General features: G+C 44.2%; 1 protein-coding gene across 1 annotated transcript in view; it reads left to right on the top strand.

Annotated features, from left to right (window-relative positions):
- Nucleotides 1-16,569, top strand: part of LOC139414910 (ryanodine receptor 3-like) — a 233,143-nt gene that overhangs the window by 192,456 nt on the left and 24,118 nt on the right. Inside the window, exons 81-94 of the mRNA XM_071162527.1 lie at nucleotides 1,521-1,617; nucleotides 3,396-3,508; nucleotides 3,670-3,721; nucleotides 3,966-4,025; nucleotides 6,104-6,203; nucleotides 6,289-6,368; nucleotides 6,509-6,585; nucleotides 6,841-6,914; nucleotides 12,059-12,073; nucleotides 13,150-13,230; nucleotides 13,493-13,581; nucleotides 13,932-14,060; nucleotides 14,703-14,807; nucleotides 16,258-16,339. Coding sequence (XP_071018628.1) covers nucleotides 1,521-1,617; nucleotides 3,396-3,508; nucleotides 3,670-3,721; nucleotides 3,966-4,025; nucleotides 6,104-6,203; nucleotides 6,289-6,368; nucleotides 6,509-6,585; nucleotides 6,841-6,914; nucleotides 12,059-12,073; nucleotides 13,150-13,230; nucleotides 13,493-13,581; nucleotides 13,932-14,060; nucleotides 14,703-14,807; nucleotides 16,258-16,339 — 1,154 coding nt within the window. The remainder of the gene's footprint in view (nucleotides 1-1,520; nucleotides 1,618-3,395; nucleotides 3,509-3,669; nucleotides 3,722-3,965; nucleotides 4,026-6,103; nucleotides 6,204-6,288; nucleotides 6,369-6,508; nucleotides 6,586-6,840; nucleotides 6,915-12,058; nucleotides 12,074-13,149; nucleotides 13,231-13,492; nucleotides 13,582-13,931; nucleotides 14,061-14,702; nucleotides 14,808-16,257; nucleotides 16,340-16,569) is intronic.

Raw genomic sequence — 16,569 nt, 5'->3', positions numbered from 1 at the left:
GCTGCCCTATTTACATAGACATGGAATCACTGGTCACTTTAATCATGTTTACATACTGCTTTACTCATCTCATATGTATATACTGTATTCTATTCTACTGTATTTTAGTCAATGTCACTCCGACATGGCTCAATCTAATATTTATATATTTCTTTATTCCATTCTTTTACTTTGAAATGTGTGTGTATTGTTGTGAATTGTTAGATACTACTGCACTGTTGGAGCTATGAACACAAGCATTTTGCTAGACCCTCAATAATATGTGTATGTGACCAATCCAATTTGATTTGATTTGAAGATACGTAGATGAATGTGAGTTTGTCTTTAGCCAACTGTACAACCGTGTCAACAACTAACCCAGAAAAAAGTCCTCAGTCGTCCTTCATGGTGCTATTGTCTCCATCAAATCAAATGTGATGTTCGGGTCCTGTATCTCTTGTTATCTCTCAGTGAAGTTGGTGACATGTTATTACTAGTGTATCCACACTCTCTCTCTCTCTCTCTCTCTCTCTCTTTTCTTTCTCTTTCTCTCTCTCTCTCTCTCTCTCTCTCTCTCTCTCTCTCTGTCTCTGTCTCTGTCTCTCTCTCTCTCTCCCTGTCTCTCTGTCTCTGTCTCTCTCTCTCTCTCTGTCTCTCTCTCTCCTTCGCTCTCTATCTCTACCTCCCTAACCTTGTTCTTCCTTTCTGTTATTTCTCTCTGTTATACCACCTACAATACCTTTCCCTCAGATACAAAAATAACAATTACTTCCTGAATGGCTATCGGTACGTTTGGCTGGAAAAGGCGTTCGCTGACTCTAATTTTGATCACCTGTTCTCCATGCTAACGGTAATGTGAGACTCCTGGCTTAATGCTAGCCGGAGTGTCAGTCTGTTTCTGCTCTCTTGACAACTCCTCATGGAATTGTCATGCCAAACAGACTGGCACCCAGGCTAGGTCGAATGCTTCACCTCTCTCCCCTCCTCCATCTTATTCTCCAGGCTATGGACTGAGCCAACAGTCAACACCACCTACCTACTGCACCTACCACAACCTACCTCCAGTTTACTGCACTGTTGATTCTGATTGGTCAGCCTCAACTTACAGCCAATCAGTGGTCAATCAATGAGCAATCCAGGAAGCATTTTGCTTGTTTACATAAAGATCATCATTCTCATCTTGTCTTAGAATCATGGAATGTTTTTTCTCATGTGATTTAAGTAACATAATGACTGTATTTTTGGAGCTTTAGGTATCATTTATTAACTGAAATAATATTTGAATACAGTGTTCAGTGTTTTTAGATTTAATTTTAACCACATCCTCAGACAGTTTCTGTATGCTAATCAAGCCATCAAGGTTGACCAGTCAGAAGGGCCAGTGGCTACCACATCGACCAATCACCACCCTGGAATGCTCTTCCTTCCTGTTTCACCCTCACATCTCTCCCTCCTTCCGCCTCCCCCTTTCCTAAACTTACTTGGACACACCTTAACCTCATTCTCCTCTCCTTCTCCTCCTCTCATCCCTCCTTCCCCAGGCATCGTTCTATTAACCTCTTCGTGTTGGGCTATGTGAGACTATGGATAGAGACAGAGGAGTACTCCTTTGAGGAGAAGCTAGTGCAGGACCTAGCAGTAAGTACTGGGCATGTTGCGGTGGTGTCTGCCACCACCTCAGCCTCAGCCTTGCCCCCTGTGCCCTGTGTTGGCACCGCACCCCCACCAGCCCTCTCCGCCGACTGCCTCTTGAGCACGATGCCCGCCGTCGAGCTTCGGGATCGGGATCGCTTCCCGGTCCGCCTGGGTCTGGGGACCTCGCCTTGGGCCCCCAGACGTTCCCGAGGGCCCCGCGCTCTCTCTAGCTTTGTGGCTCGCTACCGGCAGAGCCTTGACAGGCATGACAGGCTCAACCTCAGGAGACTCAGTGGCAGCAATGGCTCCGTCTCCGCAGCAAAGCACGTGGCTAGAAAAACAGGCTATGGCATGGGCTATGTCACCACTACTACTACTACTACTGTGGTAAGAGGGGGGCAGCTACAGCCCTCAATAGGTGTTAGTTGTTTGATGTCCGACGTTGAACCAGCTAGATGTTGTACAGTCTGGTCTCTACTTTAACTGTAAGTCTGTAGTGAAGTGGTCAAGTGGAGTGTGAAGTGACGTCTTCGGTGGCATGCTCCGCGCACATCTCCGTCTGGATTCATACAGTATTGTGACGGGTGTTGAAATTCATTTCTAAGGAAGTAAACATATTTACACAGTACTGCAACATATCATAAAACACAGAGGAAGAATGTTCAAGAGTTAGACGACGACGTAACACATTCATCATCATCATCATCATCGTCGTCGTCGTCCACACACTGTATTTATTAGTGCTGCATCTGTTGGACCATAGTAGTCTGCATGCGTTTCACTGCTGGGTCCTGTTCAGTAGGGAAACAACGTTTTGAAACAGAGTGAAAAACAGTGAGCAACTACCTGAACCAATAATAACGCAGCTTTTTTGTTTTTTCTGTCGTAAATGTTTTGCTACGGTGTGCCCCTACTAAACAATACCCTGGTCAATTCCCCTGACAATGCACCCCCCCCCCCCCCCCTCCCTGGTAACACTGTGCAGCAAAGTGGGACTTGAAAGGGGTGTGGTTAAAATGGAGGCGGGAGAGGGAGCAAGCCTGCTACAGCTGCCTTATAATAAATCCCCAATTTAAGTAAATCTTCTATCACATTGGGCAGCACAATTGATTCTGAGTTTGGGCTTATAATGTTTATATGTTGAAAACTATTTCTAAGGTGCGTACTTTCAGATTTTACGAACTCACTTGCTTGTTTAAATCCCTTGTGCTGCTCGCATTTTGAAGTCGACAATGTAGAGGCGAGGGGGCGGACTGAGATATCAGCCAATTAAAACCAGCGGTTGTTTCATCCTCTCCTGCCGTAGACTTCCAGTCAAGTCCCGTTCTGAGGTGCTGTTAATCCAGAAGGTTCGACTCACAGAGAGCCGGCTGGTGGACAAGATTAGCCAGCAGGGTGTAGTCTCTAGTGGAAAGGCCAGGTTCAGAACAGAGATAACCCCTGTCTTTAGCCAGCAGGGTGTAGTCTCTAGTGGAAAGACCAGGTTCAGAACAGAGATAACCCCTGTCTTTAGCCAGCAGGGTGTAGTCTCTAGTGGGAAGGCTAGGTTAAGAACAGAGATAACCCCTGTCTTTAGCCAGCAGGGTGTAGTCTCTAGTGGAAAGGCCAGGTTCAGAACAGAGATAACCCCTGTCTTTAGCCAGCAGGGTGTAGTCTCTAGTGGGAAGGCCAGGTTAAGAACAGAGATAACCCCTGTCTTTAGCCAGCAGGGTGTAGTCTCTAGTGGAATGGCCAGGTTCAGAACAGAGATAACCCCTGTCTCTTGTCGGTCGTCTGTGTAGAAAACCCCGATGAAGATCGTGGAGGAGGAGGAAGAGGAGGAGGTTGAGATTAAGCCAGACCCTCTTCATCAGCTTATCCTTCACTTCAGCCACAACGCCCTGACAGAGAGAAGGTAGGAGAGATCAATTAATCAACCTAGTGAACAAGTGTTTTATCTGACCGACCTTACTTAAATAGATAATAATTGTGTGATCTTAACATATTTGTGTTATTTATCTCTACTGACTTGATACAAGACATGATAATGATTGGATAATATGTTCTTCTCTCCAGTTTCTTGGAAGAAGATCCGCTGTATATTGCATATGCAGACATGATGGCAAAGGTACTGTACGCAACTGAGAATTTGAGCACACTTTGGCTGCGTTTACATTGGCATCCCAATTCTGATCTTTTGCCCAATTATTGGCAAAAGATCTAATCTGATTGGTCAAAAGGCAAATCGGTGGCAAAATATCATCTTTGGGCTGCCAGTGTAAACAGATGGTTTCATAACCTGACTGGGTTTATATACAGTTAATTAATAGACCATTGTCATAACTCTAACATGTCCTCCTCTATCTCCTCAGAGTTGTGCAGAGGATGAAGAGGAGGAAGAGGAGGAAGAGGGGAAAGAGAAGACATTTGAGGTTTGAATCTGTCTGCCTTTATTCCGCTTCACTGAGCCTTAGATACCTTTAATAGCCTGTGGCTATAGGCTGGATAGATATCGGACTCCTCAATACAACTTTACTGTGTCGCCTAACAAAGACAAGCATCGTCACTGTAGACATGCTCACCGAAACTTCAGCCATGTAAAAAAATCCTCACACGAGAGGCTCGCCTACACTCCATAACAGTACATCTTAGGCTAGGCCTAGCCTACCTTACAGGTCACTTCTCGTTGAACGAAGGAGAGCTCGGGTTTGTTGTTTTGGAAAGTTTGTTGTTTTAAAAGTGTACTGGACGGTTTCTTAGTAGCTAGCTAACTTTTTAGTTTGGCTGGGAACAATCAACAGTGCTTGGTGGCTGTACTACAGAAACACCGGTCGCCGTCGTGGGAAAGACGTTAAAAACGTTTGTAAACAACTAGCAGTAAAGAGACAACCTGGATACTAAGGAGATCCTGAGGGAAATCGACGAGTACCAACAGCTTTACGCTATGGAGGAACAACATACTCCGTCATGGAAAAATCCAGCTACCTCAAAAAAATAACTCTAACCCGACAAAAAAAAGAAAGACAGATTAATCTACAGACACAGACGATTTACTTACCGTTGAAGTAGAGGCTAGTGCTCTGACTGGAATCCATGCAGACTGGAAAAGATGTGTGAGGAGGTAGCAGGGCTGAGGGGGCGTTTGGAGTTTAGCCAGAGTGAAATTCTCAAGCTCCAAGGAGAAAACAAGGCACTAAGAGCCAAGGTAAAAATCCACGATTCCAACATGGATTGTCTACTCAGGGAAAACAGGGTGATGAGGGAGTCGCTACTAGACATACAAAGTCGTAGCATGCGTGCAAATCTCATATTTTCTGATATTCCTGAGGACGCATCCAATAATCCAGAGGGCGCGATCAGAGAAGTCATGCAATCCACCTTGAAACTTCCTCTGGACTGTAAACAAGGTGGCTTTCCACCGGGTACAGACTTGGAGCTCGGAGCGACAAGACCAAGGGTCCCCGACCAATCATCGCAAAATTTGAACACTACCAACAACAGGAGCTGATCATAAGCAGGGGAAGGGAGGTTAAAAGGACCAAATTCGGTCTCAATGACCAATTTCCACGGGAGATAAACGAACGTCGTGTTTGCCTGAGGCTGATGCCGTGCAGGTGTTTGTACATATTCATATACACACACTCTCATTCAAATGCACACATAGATGGACACACATGTAATTGTCAGACATGCACTCAAACATATTAAAGTGGGCTTGCTGTTATGATTTTAGTTCTCCTTGATGTTAGTTGTTTTTTACATTGTTGTTTTTCTTTTTTCTCTTTTGTTAATTATCTTGGTTGTTGGTGCATTGGGGGGGTTCTTGGGGGTGAGGAATGGAATTATTACAATTTATATATTTTTTTCTTGTGCGGGTGGTGGGGGGCTGTGGGAGGGGTCTCGGATGGTTGTGGGAGGGGTCTCGGATGGTTGTGGGAGGAGTCTCGGATGGCTGTGGGAGGAGTCTCGGATGGCTGTGGGAGGGGTCTCGGATGGTTGTGGGAGGGGTCTCGGATGGTTGTGGGAGGGGTCTCGGATGGTTGTGGGAGGGGTCTCGGATGGCTGTGGGAGGGGTCTCGGATGGTTGAGGGACAGCTCTTGAGGAACTGTGGGGGGGATCTTGGAGGGTTCGGGTCCCCATTTTTGGCCTTGTGGGAGATCTGTCGACTTGCCTTTGAGCAGGGCATTGACCCTGGATGCTTCTGTGTGTCGCTCTGAATGGGAGTCTGTTGGATGACTGGTGTGGTGTAGTTGTTGAGCGGCTTCACTGCAAGTATAATCTATGTTTTGGATATTCAATAAAAAAATCTATAACAAATGAAATAAAACAATCCTCACAGTGTAAAAATCCTCAAAACATTTATTGTTTTAGTTTGTTTTACAATGTAAAGTGTTTCACATCACACAGGCATCTCCTTTGCAGATAATGTGTTTCTCCCCTCAGGATGATAGATCGATTTAAGAAAGTTTAGCCGTTTTTTAATCAATGTGTGTGTGTTTGGGCCCACAGGAAAAGGAAATGGAGAAGCAGAAGATCTTGTACCAGCAGGCCAGACTACACGCCCGCGGGGCTGCTGAGATGGTGCTACAGATGATCAGCGCCAGTAAAGGTGTTGATCGTCGTCTTTTAGCTGCAGTATAGATGAAGCCAAATGGCCTTCAAATGAACAATTCTGTTCTGCTCTCTGTCCCCAGGTCGACTAGGTCCTATGGTGACCTGTACCCTCAAACTGGGCATCTCCATCCTCAACGGAGGCAACGTGCTGGTCCAGCAGGTTAGTCTACGTCACATTGTTACAAGTGTATTACTGTGTATGTTTGACACATCAGTACCACAGATGTATTCCCATCATCACGTCTTGCCAAGACTTTCTGTGCATGAAAACGTGAGTTTTACATTCTATGTTTTTGACAGAAAATGCTGGATTACCTGAAAGAGAAAAGAGACGCAGGCTTTTTCAAGAGTTTGTCAGGCCTCATGCAGTCCTGCAGGTAACCGTGACTACGCCACCCAAATAACCCAGAGTACAGACCTCGTCTCAGAACTGCCTGGGAATGATGATAGCCTTCTGATCAACTTCTGATGAATCAATGTATCTTAATATTGATAAGCATGTTGGTTATTAAACCCAATGACGATAATAAATTGACCTTCATAGTCACCACTGTTTATGTCCATCTTATTAATTATCCCTGTTCTGATGCGTTTCTCTTTGACAATGTACCTTATCTCCGTACCCTCCACAGTGTCCTGGACTTGAATGCCTTTGAGAGACAGAACAAAGCGGAAGGTCTGGGGATGGTGACAGATGAAGGCTCCAGTAAGTTTAGCGACAAGATGGCCAGCTGATGCACAACCCCAACCTTTAATAAGTACTTTAACATTTGAGTGTAGCTTCCTTTTTCCCTTCAGCCGTAGGTGAGCTGTCTCGCTATCTCGGTTGCTGTTTGACACTTCAGAGTATCTTTACTCAGAAAACTGTTAAGGGAACAAAAATCACACCTTTCCTTTCATTAGTTGTTCCTAAGCCTAGTCTAGGTAGTGCCAAGTTTTCAGTGTTCCATTTCAGCTTATTTAGTTTTTTTCTCAGAAATAGGTCCAAAAGATGTCTGCTATGTTAGCTGTTGTCTTGACTCAGAGAATCTCGAACATTAGGGATCAACACACACCTTTCACTCACTGCTCAGCAAGAAGCCAACCTCCTTCCATATGGCTAATGCTGGACCATGACACTGGCTTAATGCTGGACCATGACACTGGCTTAATGCTGGACCATGACACTGGCTTAATGCTGGACCATGACACTGGCTTAATGCTGGACCATGACACTGGCTTAATGCTGGGCCATGACACTGACCTAATGCTGGACCATGACACTGGCTTAATGCTGGACCATGACACTGGCTTAATGCTGGACCATGACACTGGCTTAATGCTGGACCATGACACTGGCCTAATGCTGGACCATGACACTGGCCTAATGCTGGACCATGACACTGGCCTGATGCTGGACCATGACACTGGCCTGATGCTGGACCATGACATTGGCCTGATGCTGGACCATGATACTGGCTTAATGCTGGACCATGACACTGGCTTAATGCTGGACCATGACACTGACCTAATGCTGGACCATGACACTGGCTTATCTCTCGCTCTCTCTCTGTTGTTTTATAAGTTGGTGTCAAATTATCTTCTGAATGAATGGCCCTAGCTAATAGAAAATTAACATAATAGTGCATAATATAACATAATATATATTCTTACTTACTTCTTCAGCTGTGTAGTGCTTCGTCAAAAACCTAAACGTGCACCCCTTGGGGTGCAGAGGACCAAGTTCAGTGGTTTCATCAGGTTTAGGAATCTAAGCTGTTCAGTGGTTTCATCAGGTTTAGGAATCTAAGCTGTTCAGTGGTTTCATCAGGTTTAAGAATCTAAGCTGTTCGGTGGTTTTATCAGGTTTAGGAATCTAAGCTGTTCGGTGGTTTCATCAGGTTTAGGGAATCTAAACTGTTCAGTGGTTTCATCAGGTTTAGGAATCTAAGCTGTTCAGTGGTTTCATCAGGTTTAGGAATCTAAGCTGTTCGGTGGTTTCATCAGGTTTAGGAATCTAAGCTGTTCGGTGGTTTCATCAGGTTTAGGGAATCTAAACTGTTCAGTGGTTTCATCAGGTTTAGGAATCTAAGCTGTTCGGTGGTTTCATCAGGTTTAAGAATCTAAGCTGTTCGGTGGTTTCATCAGGTTTAGGAATCTAAGCTTTTCGGTTGTTTCATCAGGTTTAGGAATCTAAGCTGTTCGGTGGTTTCATCAGGTTTAGGAATCTAAGCTGTTCGGTGGTTTCATCAGGTTTAGGGAATCTAAGCTGTTCGGTGGTTTCATCAGGTTTAGGAATCTAAGCTGTTCGGTGGTTTCATCAGGTTTAGGGAATCTAAGCTGTTCGGTGGTTTCATCAGGTTTAGGAATCTAATCTGCAGTTTGTGTGTGTAAGTACAGTAGTTATCAATGTATATGACAACATCTATACTTCTCATGTTGTCTGGTTCTGATTCAGTACCAATACGATACACTAAAAGCTTTCCAAGAGATATTTTGACTCCTAATTTGAGAGCAGGGGTTTCCTCTGTCCTGAAGTAGGGCTAAAACATCGTTCAGCTTTTTAAATATTTTTTAAATGTAACCTTTATTTAACCAGGCAAGTCAGTTAAAAACAAATTATTATTTACAATGACGGCCTATCAGGGAACAGCAGGTTAACCTCCTTGTTCAGGGACAGATTTCTACCTTGTCAGCTTGGGGAGTCGATCCAGCAACTTTCAGTTACTGGCCCAACGCTCTAACCACTAGGCTACCTGCTCTAACCACTAGGCTACCTGCTCTAACCACTAGGCTACCTGCTCTAACCACTAGGCTACCTGCTCTAACCACTAGCCTACCTGCTCTAACCACTAGGCTACCTGCTCTAACCACTAGGCTACCTGCTCTAACCACTAGCCTACCTGCTCTAACCACTAGGCTACCTGCCGCCCCTGCATTAACTAGATATTAACTAGATACAAGCCTCTTATGTCACATATGCATTACAACACACACACACCTCCCCCCACACACCCAATACACACACACACCTCCCCCATCACACCGAATACACACACACACCTCCCCCACACACCTAATACACACACACACACATCTCCCCCACACACCTAATACACACACACACCTCCCCCCACACACCTAATACACACACCTCCCCACACACACCTAATACACACACACACACACACACACACACACACACACCTCCCCCACACACCTAGTAGACACGCACACACACACCTCCCCCACACACCTAATACACACACCTCCCCACACACACCTAATACACACACACACACCTCCCCCACACACCTCCCCACACACACCTAATACACACACACCTCCCCCCACACACCTAATGCACACACACACACACACACACACACACACACACACGCACACACACACACACACGCACACACACACACCTGCCCCCACACACCTAATACACACACCTCCCCACACACACCTAATACACACACACACACACTTCCCCTAACACATCCTTCAGTACTGAAAGGTTAACGACAATAACACCCCATGTACTAAGTACACGCTAATTATCATCAACCCTTAAAAACCTTCCCTTTAACAGGATGCTCCTGTCTCCTCACCTATAATGAGGTTAAAAACCTTCCCTTTAACAGGATGCTCTTGTCTCCTCACCTATAATGAGGTTAAAAACCTTCCCTTTAAACAGGATGCCCTTGTCTCCTCACCTATAATGAGGTTAAAAACCTTCCCTTTAAACAGGATGCCCTTGTCTCCTCACCTATAATGAGGTTAAAAACCTTCCCTTTAACAGGATGCCCTTGTCTCCTCACCTATAAGGAGGTTAAAACCCTTCCTTTTAACCTCATGCCCTTGTCTCCTCACCTATAATGAGGTTAAAAACCTTCCCTTTAACAGGATGCCCTTGTCTCCTCACCTATAATGAGGTTAAAAACCTTCCCTTTAACAGGATGCCCTTGTCTCCTCAACTATAATGAGGTTAAAAACCTTCCCTTTAACAGGATGCCTTTGTCTGCTCACCTATAATGACGTTAAAAACCTTCCTTTAAACAGGATGTCCTTGTCTCACCTATAATGAGGTTAAAAACCTTCCCTTTAACAGGATGCCCTTGTCTCCTCACCTATAATGAGGTTAAAACCCTTCCCTTTAACAGGATGCCCTTGTCTCCTCACCTATAATGAGGTTAAAACCCTTCCCTTTAACAGGATGCCCTTGTCTCCTCACCTATAATGAGGTTAAAACCCTTCCCTTTAACAGGATGCCCTTGTCTCCTCACCTATAATGAGGTTAAAAACCTTCCCTTTAACAGGATGCCCTTGTCTCCTCACCTATAATGAGGTTAAAAACCTTCCCTTTAACAGGATGCCCTTGTCTCCTCACCTATAATGAGGTTAAAAACCTTCCCTTTAACAGGATGCCCTTGTCTCCTCACCTATAATGAGGTTAAAAACCTTCCCTTTAAGAGGATGCCCTTGTCTCCTCACCTATAATGAGGTTAAAACCCTTCCCTTTAACAGGATGCCCTTGTCTCCTCACCTATAATGAGGTTAAAAACCTTCCCTTTAACAGGATGCCCTTGTCTCCTCACCTATAATGAGGTTAAAAACCTTCCCTTTAACAGGATGCCCTTGTCTCCTCACCTATAATGAGGTTAAAACCCTTCCCTTTAACAGGATGCCCTTGTCTCCTCACCTATAATGAGGTTAAAACCCTTCCCTTTAACAGGATGCCCTTGTCTCCTCACCTATAATGAGGTTAAAACCCTTCCCTTTAACAGGATGCCCTTGTCTCCTCACCTATAATGAGGTTAAAACCCTTCCCTTTAACAGGATGCCCTTGTCTCCTCACCTATAATGAGGTTAAAACCCTTCCCTTTAACAGGATGCCCTTGTCTCCTCACCTATAATGAGGTTAAAACCCTTCCCTTTAACAGGATGCCCTTGTCTCCTCACCTATAATGAGGTTAAAAACCTTCCCTTTAACAGGATGCCCTTGTCTCCTCACCTATAATGAGGTTAAAAACCTTCCCTTTAACAGGATGCCCTTGTCTCCTCACCTATAATGAGGTTAAAAACCTTCCCTTTAACAGGATGCCCTTGTCTCCTCACCTATAATGAGGTTAAAAACCTTCCCTTTAACAGGATGCCCTTGTCTCCTCACCTATAATGAGGTTAAAAACCTTCCCTTTAACAGGATGCCCTTGTCTCCTCACCTATAATGAGGTTAAAACCCTTCCCTTTAACAGGATGCCCTTGTCTCCTCACCTATAATGAGGTTAAAACCCTTCCCTTTAACAGGATGCCCTTGTCTCCTCACCTATAATGAGGTTAAAACCCTTCCCTTTAACAGGATGCCCTTGTCTCCTCACCTATAATGAGGTTAAAACCCTTCCCTTTAACAGGATGCCCTTGTCTCCTCACCTATAATGAGGTTAAAACCCTTCCCTTTAACAGGATGCCCTTGTCTCCTCACCTATAATGAGGTTAAAACCCTTCCCTTTAACAGGATGCCCTTGTCTCCTCACCTATAATGAGGTTAAAAACCTTCCCTTTAACAGGATGCCCTTGTCTCCTCACCTATAATGAGGTTAAAAACCTTCCCTTTAACAGGATGCCCTTGTCTCCTCACCTATAATGAGGTTAAAAACCTTCCCTTTAACAGGATGCCCTTGTCTCCTCACCTATAATGAGGTTAAAAACCTTCCCTTTAACAGGATGCCCTTGTCTCCTCACCTATAATGAGGTTTTTATATTTTTATTTTTCTTCTCCTTTTTGAAATTCAATGTCTTCACTTGCTTACATCTGCTTTGTTCGTTTGTTTGTCCTCTCCTCTCATTAAAACTCATCGATGGCAGTCGGCAGTGAGCGGGGTAAATAGACAATTCAGATGCTCCCAAGCGCCATGCTAACATCTTGAATTCCGTCACCATATTGTAGTCCTTCTCTCTCACCTTCACCTCCCTGCCTCATTTGACCCCCACATGACCCGGAAGCATTAATCTATTGCTTTGGTCTGCAGGGAGGTCCATTCATACATATGCATGTGTTGAATGGACATATTAAACTACAGGTTTACTTTGTTAATAGTGGTAATTCTTAGCTTTTCTTTATGTTATTCTACATCACTAATCTATATTCTACTAATGATACTCCTATAAAGGCTATCAATATTTTTTCCAAAGGTTTAACCTATGATTTATAGACTTGTCCACAGCTGAAGCAAAGCTTTGATGTGCTTTGGACTTGGGGCCTATTTCACAAAGCTGGTGTCATGTTTAACTTTCACATGGATGATATCTGCTGCTTTAGAAATGGAATTCAGTTCTTCCCACATTTGTCAAGTACTCGGGAATGGAATCGCTTGCTGATTCTAATTCTAGTGTTCCACCTTTCTGTTCTGATTCTAATTCTAGTGTTCCACCTTTCTGTTCTGATTCTAATTCTAGTGTTCCACCTTTCTGTTCTGATTCTAATTCTAGTGTTCCACCTTTCTGTTCTGATTCTTTAAAAAAAAAAACATTCCCTACCATGTGTTGTTCTAAGACTGTAGGGTATATGTGAAAGTTATCTGGCTATTCCCCAGCTTCCTGAAATGTCCTGGTGTTTCACCATATTCATTTCAATTGTAATTCATTTCAGAGCATTTTTTCAAAAAGTAGCACTTTGGATGCAGCTGTTATCTGAAATCCCTGGACTTCTGAACGTGTCCAAAAGTTTTTGTGAACAACACAGACTCTGTATCTGTGCTTGCCACGTGCCTGTCTGAGAGTGATGGGTGCCGAGTGAGCAAGGGCACGATCCCAACTTGACATCCACGAGCCTAACTCAGACTTTCGCCTATATCATGTAAACTCTAGTTGCTCGCGGATCTCAAGGTAGGATTCGGCCATTGTTTTTCCTGTTGTTTTGGAGAGCAGTCTTCACCTACTTCTGTCCCCTCCCCAAGGTTCCAAAGTTCTGACGAATGATGACTTCACCAAAGATCTCTTCCGGTTTTTGCAACTGCTCTGTGAGGGGCACAACGGGGGTGAGAACTTGTATAAATGGCTATTAAAACAAATGTGATTTTATTTATTTTTTTGGTATCAATTTGGACCAGTTGTCAAAAAAAATGAAATCACAAAATGATCTGATCGCTCTTTCGTTTAGGTGGTGAAAGTACCATTTCCATGTTAGCTAACTTAACCATAACTCATGATAGGTTGCTCACAACCAGGCTCCTACTCTCCACATTATCCCAATTATCAAATTAACCACATTATCCCAAAAGCTAAATTTGTTCTTCACAGATTTCCAAAACTTCCTGAGAACACAAACAGGAAACACGTTGACAGTCAACATTATCATCAGCACAGTGGACTACCTGCTACGCCTTCAGGTGATACACACTCACACACACACATTCAGCTATTTTGTCTCCCTAAACCACAAACACACACACACATTCAGGTATTTTGTCTCCCTAAACCACAAACACACACACACACACACACACACACACATTCAGGTATTTTGTCTCCCTAAACCACAAACACACTCAGGTATTTTGTCTTCACGACATAAACCATATTTATAAACACACATTCTGATATTTTGTCCTTGTAACCCCCACCCACCCACCCACCCACCCACACACACACACACACACACACACACAACCACTCACTAAAAAGGAGAATGTGACATGTTTTCACCAACACATTGACATAGTAAAATTCTTCTCTGTAGGAATCTATCAGTGACTTCTACTGGTATTATTCTGGGAAAGACATTATCGACGAGGCAGGGCAGGTCAACTTCTCCAAAGCCTTAGCTGTCGCAAAGCAAATCTTCAACTCACTCACTGAGTACATCCAGGTAAGACCTGTCCCCTTGTGTTTTTATTGAGTTTCTACATTTAGCCTATATTCACTCTTTCGTCTCAAACGTGATCTTTTTTTATTTTATGATACTTACTGACATGTTTTTTATTGGTGTGATCTTTATAAATATTCACTCTATTTTTGTGTCCTTTTTGTATTTGATTATTGTCTTCTTCCTTCCCTCCCTCCCTCCCTCCCTCCCTCCCTCCCTCCCTCCCTCCCTCCCTCCCTCCCTCCCTCCCTCCCTCCCTCCCTCCCTCCCTCCCTCCCTCCCTCCCTCCCTCCTCCCCCTTTCTCTCCCCTTCTTCTCTTCTTCCCTCCCTCACTCCCTCTCCCCCCTCCCCCGTCCTCTCTTCTTCCCTCCCTCCCTCCCTCTCCCCCCTCCCCCGTCCTCTCTTCTTCCCTCCATCCCTCCCTCCCTCCCTCCCCCCCCTCCTCCCCCTTTCTCTTCCCTTCCTCTCTTCTTCCCTCCCTCCCTCTCCCCCCTCCTCCCCCTTTCTCTTCCCTTCCTCTCTTCTTCCCTCCCTCCCTCTCCCCCCTCGTCCCCCTTTCTCTCCCCTTCCTCTCTTCTTCCCTCCCTCCCTCCCTCCCTCTCCCCCTCCTCCCACCTTCCTCTCTCCCCATCTGCCCGTTCCAGGGGCCATGTATTGGGAACCAGCAGAGTCTGGCCCACAGCAGACTGTGGGATGCGGTGGTGGGATTCCTGCATGTGTTTGCCAACATGCAGATGAAGCTGTCCCAGGTAACTAGGTGTCCTCAGTGCTGCACCAACCATTCCAGTAAAGTGAGTAAAATAAAACAGTAAACTACTGGCCCAGTCCAGCGTCCTGCGAGCCACCCTGCTGTCCTGGAGTTGCAGTCAGTGTCAATCTATAGGCAGCAGTGTCCCTCTGCTTCCTGTCAGTCAACGCTCACTGTCGTCTCCATCACCTCTCCAATCAGTCACTGATCTTATAAAAATCACTCACATTTCAATAGATTATTCAGGGGATGTACTTGTACATCAAGCTGCCTCTCACTACAGAAACAGGAGATTGGTTCCTGCCCTGGGGGCCGTTGTAGCTCAAGGCTTACTTACTACTACACTTAAATAACCTCAAAGAGTATAGGATTCACCCACACAGGACCGCACCAAACATCCTCAACATCAATAAGCAGGTCATTAGATGTAAAGCAATTCTTCCCCAGTTCATTGCTGTAAATTAGAATATGTTCTCACTCAACTTGTCTGGTAAAGGTTGTTAAGGTTTACTTATATGGTAAATTAAGGTTTAAATTTGTATTAACATTTAAAAACAGTATGTATTAATGCCTATATCCTGCAAGAAAAGGGGCGTTTCAGAACACAGTTACACAGTCAACCATGTAAGGACATTACAATGTAAAGGGGTTTAATCACCACTTGTCTACTGTCTTTGACTACTGTTCTCTGACCATTGTGACACTGTTTAGAACTGTCTGACCATTGTGACACTGTTTAGAACTGTCTGACCATTGTGACACTGTTTAGAACTGTCTGACCATTGTGACACTGTTTAGAACTGTCTGACCATTGTGACACTGTTTAGAACTGTCTGACCATTGTGACACTGTTTAGAACTGTCTGACCATTGTGACACTGTTTAGAACTGTCTGACCATTGTGACACAATTTAGAACTGTCTGACCATTGTGACACTGTTTAGAACTGTCTGACCATTGTGACACTGTTTAGAACTGTCTGACCATTGTGACACTGTTTAGAACTGTCTGACCATTGTGACACTGTTTAGAACTGTCCACGTCTCAGTGAAATGGTCTGTTGTATAAAAAACTCTAGTCTAATATATATCCTAGTTTATTCTGGCTTGTAGTTGCGCTCAATAGTAGATTTAGCTTTTCGTTCTGTCGTCCAGAGGAATGCGGATGCTGTCTTCCTAGATTAGGCCTGTAAAATCCCTCTAACATTAGTTATGAAATGAATCTGTGTTGAATGATTTTGTTTTGTTTTGGTTGTGTATTTTTAATGCACGCCAACTTTGTATTGTACGCGTTATTGAGATTGAAAAATGCTTTATAAATACATTGTGTTATGATTTATTTATTTGATTATTAAGTACTAATAAATACAAATGAATAAATATTAATTCATACTAATAAATGAATCATAGTATAGTGTTAATGGAGTTCTTCTGACGGCCGGTGCTCCTTTAGGACTCGTGTCAGATTGAGCTGCTCAAGGAGTTGATGGATCTTCAGCAGGACATGGTGGTGATGATGCTGTCACTGCTCGAGGGTAAGAACCTACTACAGATTCACTCAAATAGGACTTTATCTAAGACATTGTAGGTTACGGTCACCACACAAGCATTGGATTTGTGTGTATTGGGTAAATGTTGTGAAATTGGATTTGTGTGTATTGGGTATAGGTTGTGAAATTGGATTTGTGTGTATTGGATTTGTGTGTATTGGGTATAGGTTGTGAAATTGGATTTGTGTGTATTGGGTAAATGTTGTGAAATTGGA

This window comes from Oncorhynchus clarkii, chromosome 8 (assembly GCF_045791955.1).
Source record: "Oncorhynchus clarkii lewisi isolate Uvic-CL-2024 chromosome 8, UVic_Ocla_1.0, whole genome shotgun sequence".
Lineage (NCBI taxonomy): Eukaryota > Metazoa > Chordata > Actinopteri > Salmoniformes > Salmonidae > Oncorhynchus > Oncorhynchus clarkii.
Note: the sequence above shows the minus strand (reverse complement) of the source record. Positions and strands in the feature narration are given on the sequence as shown.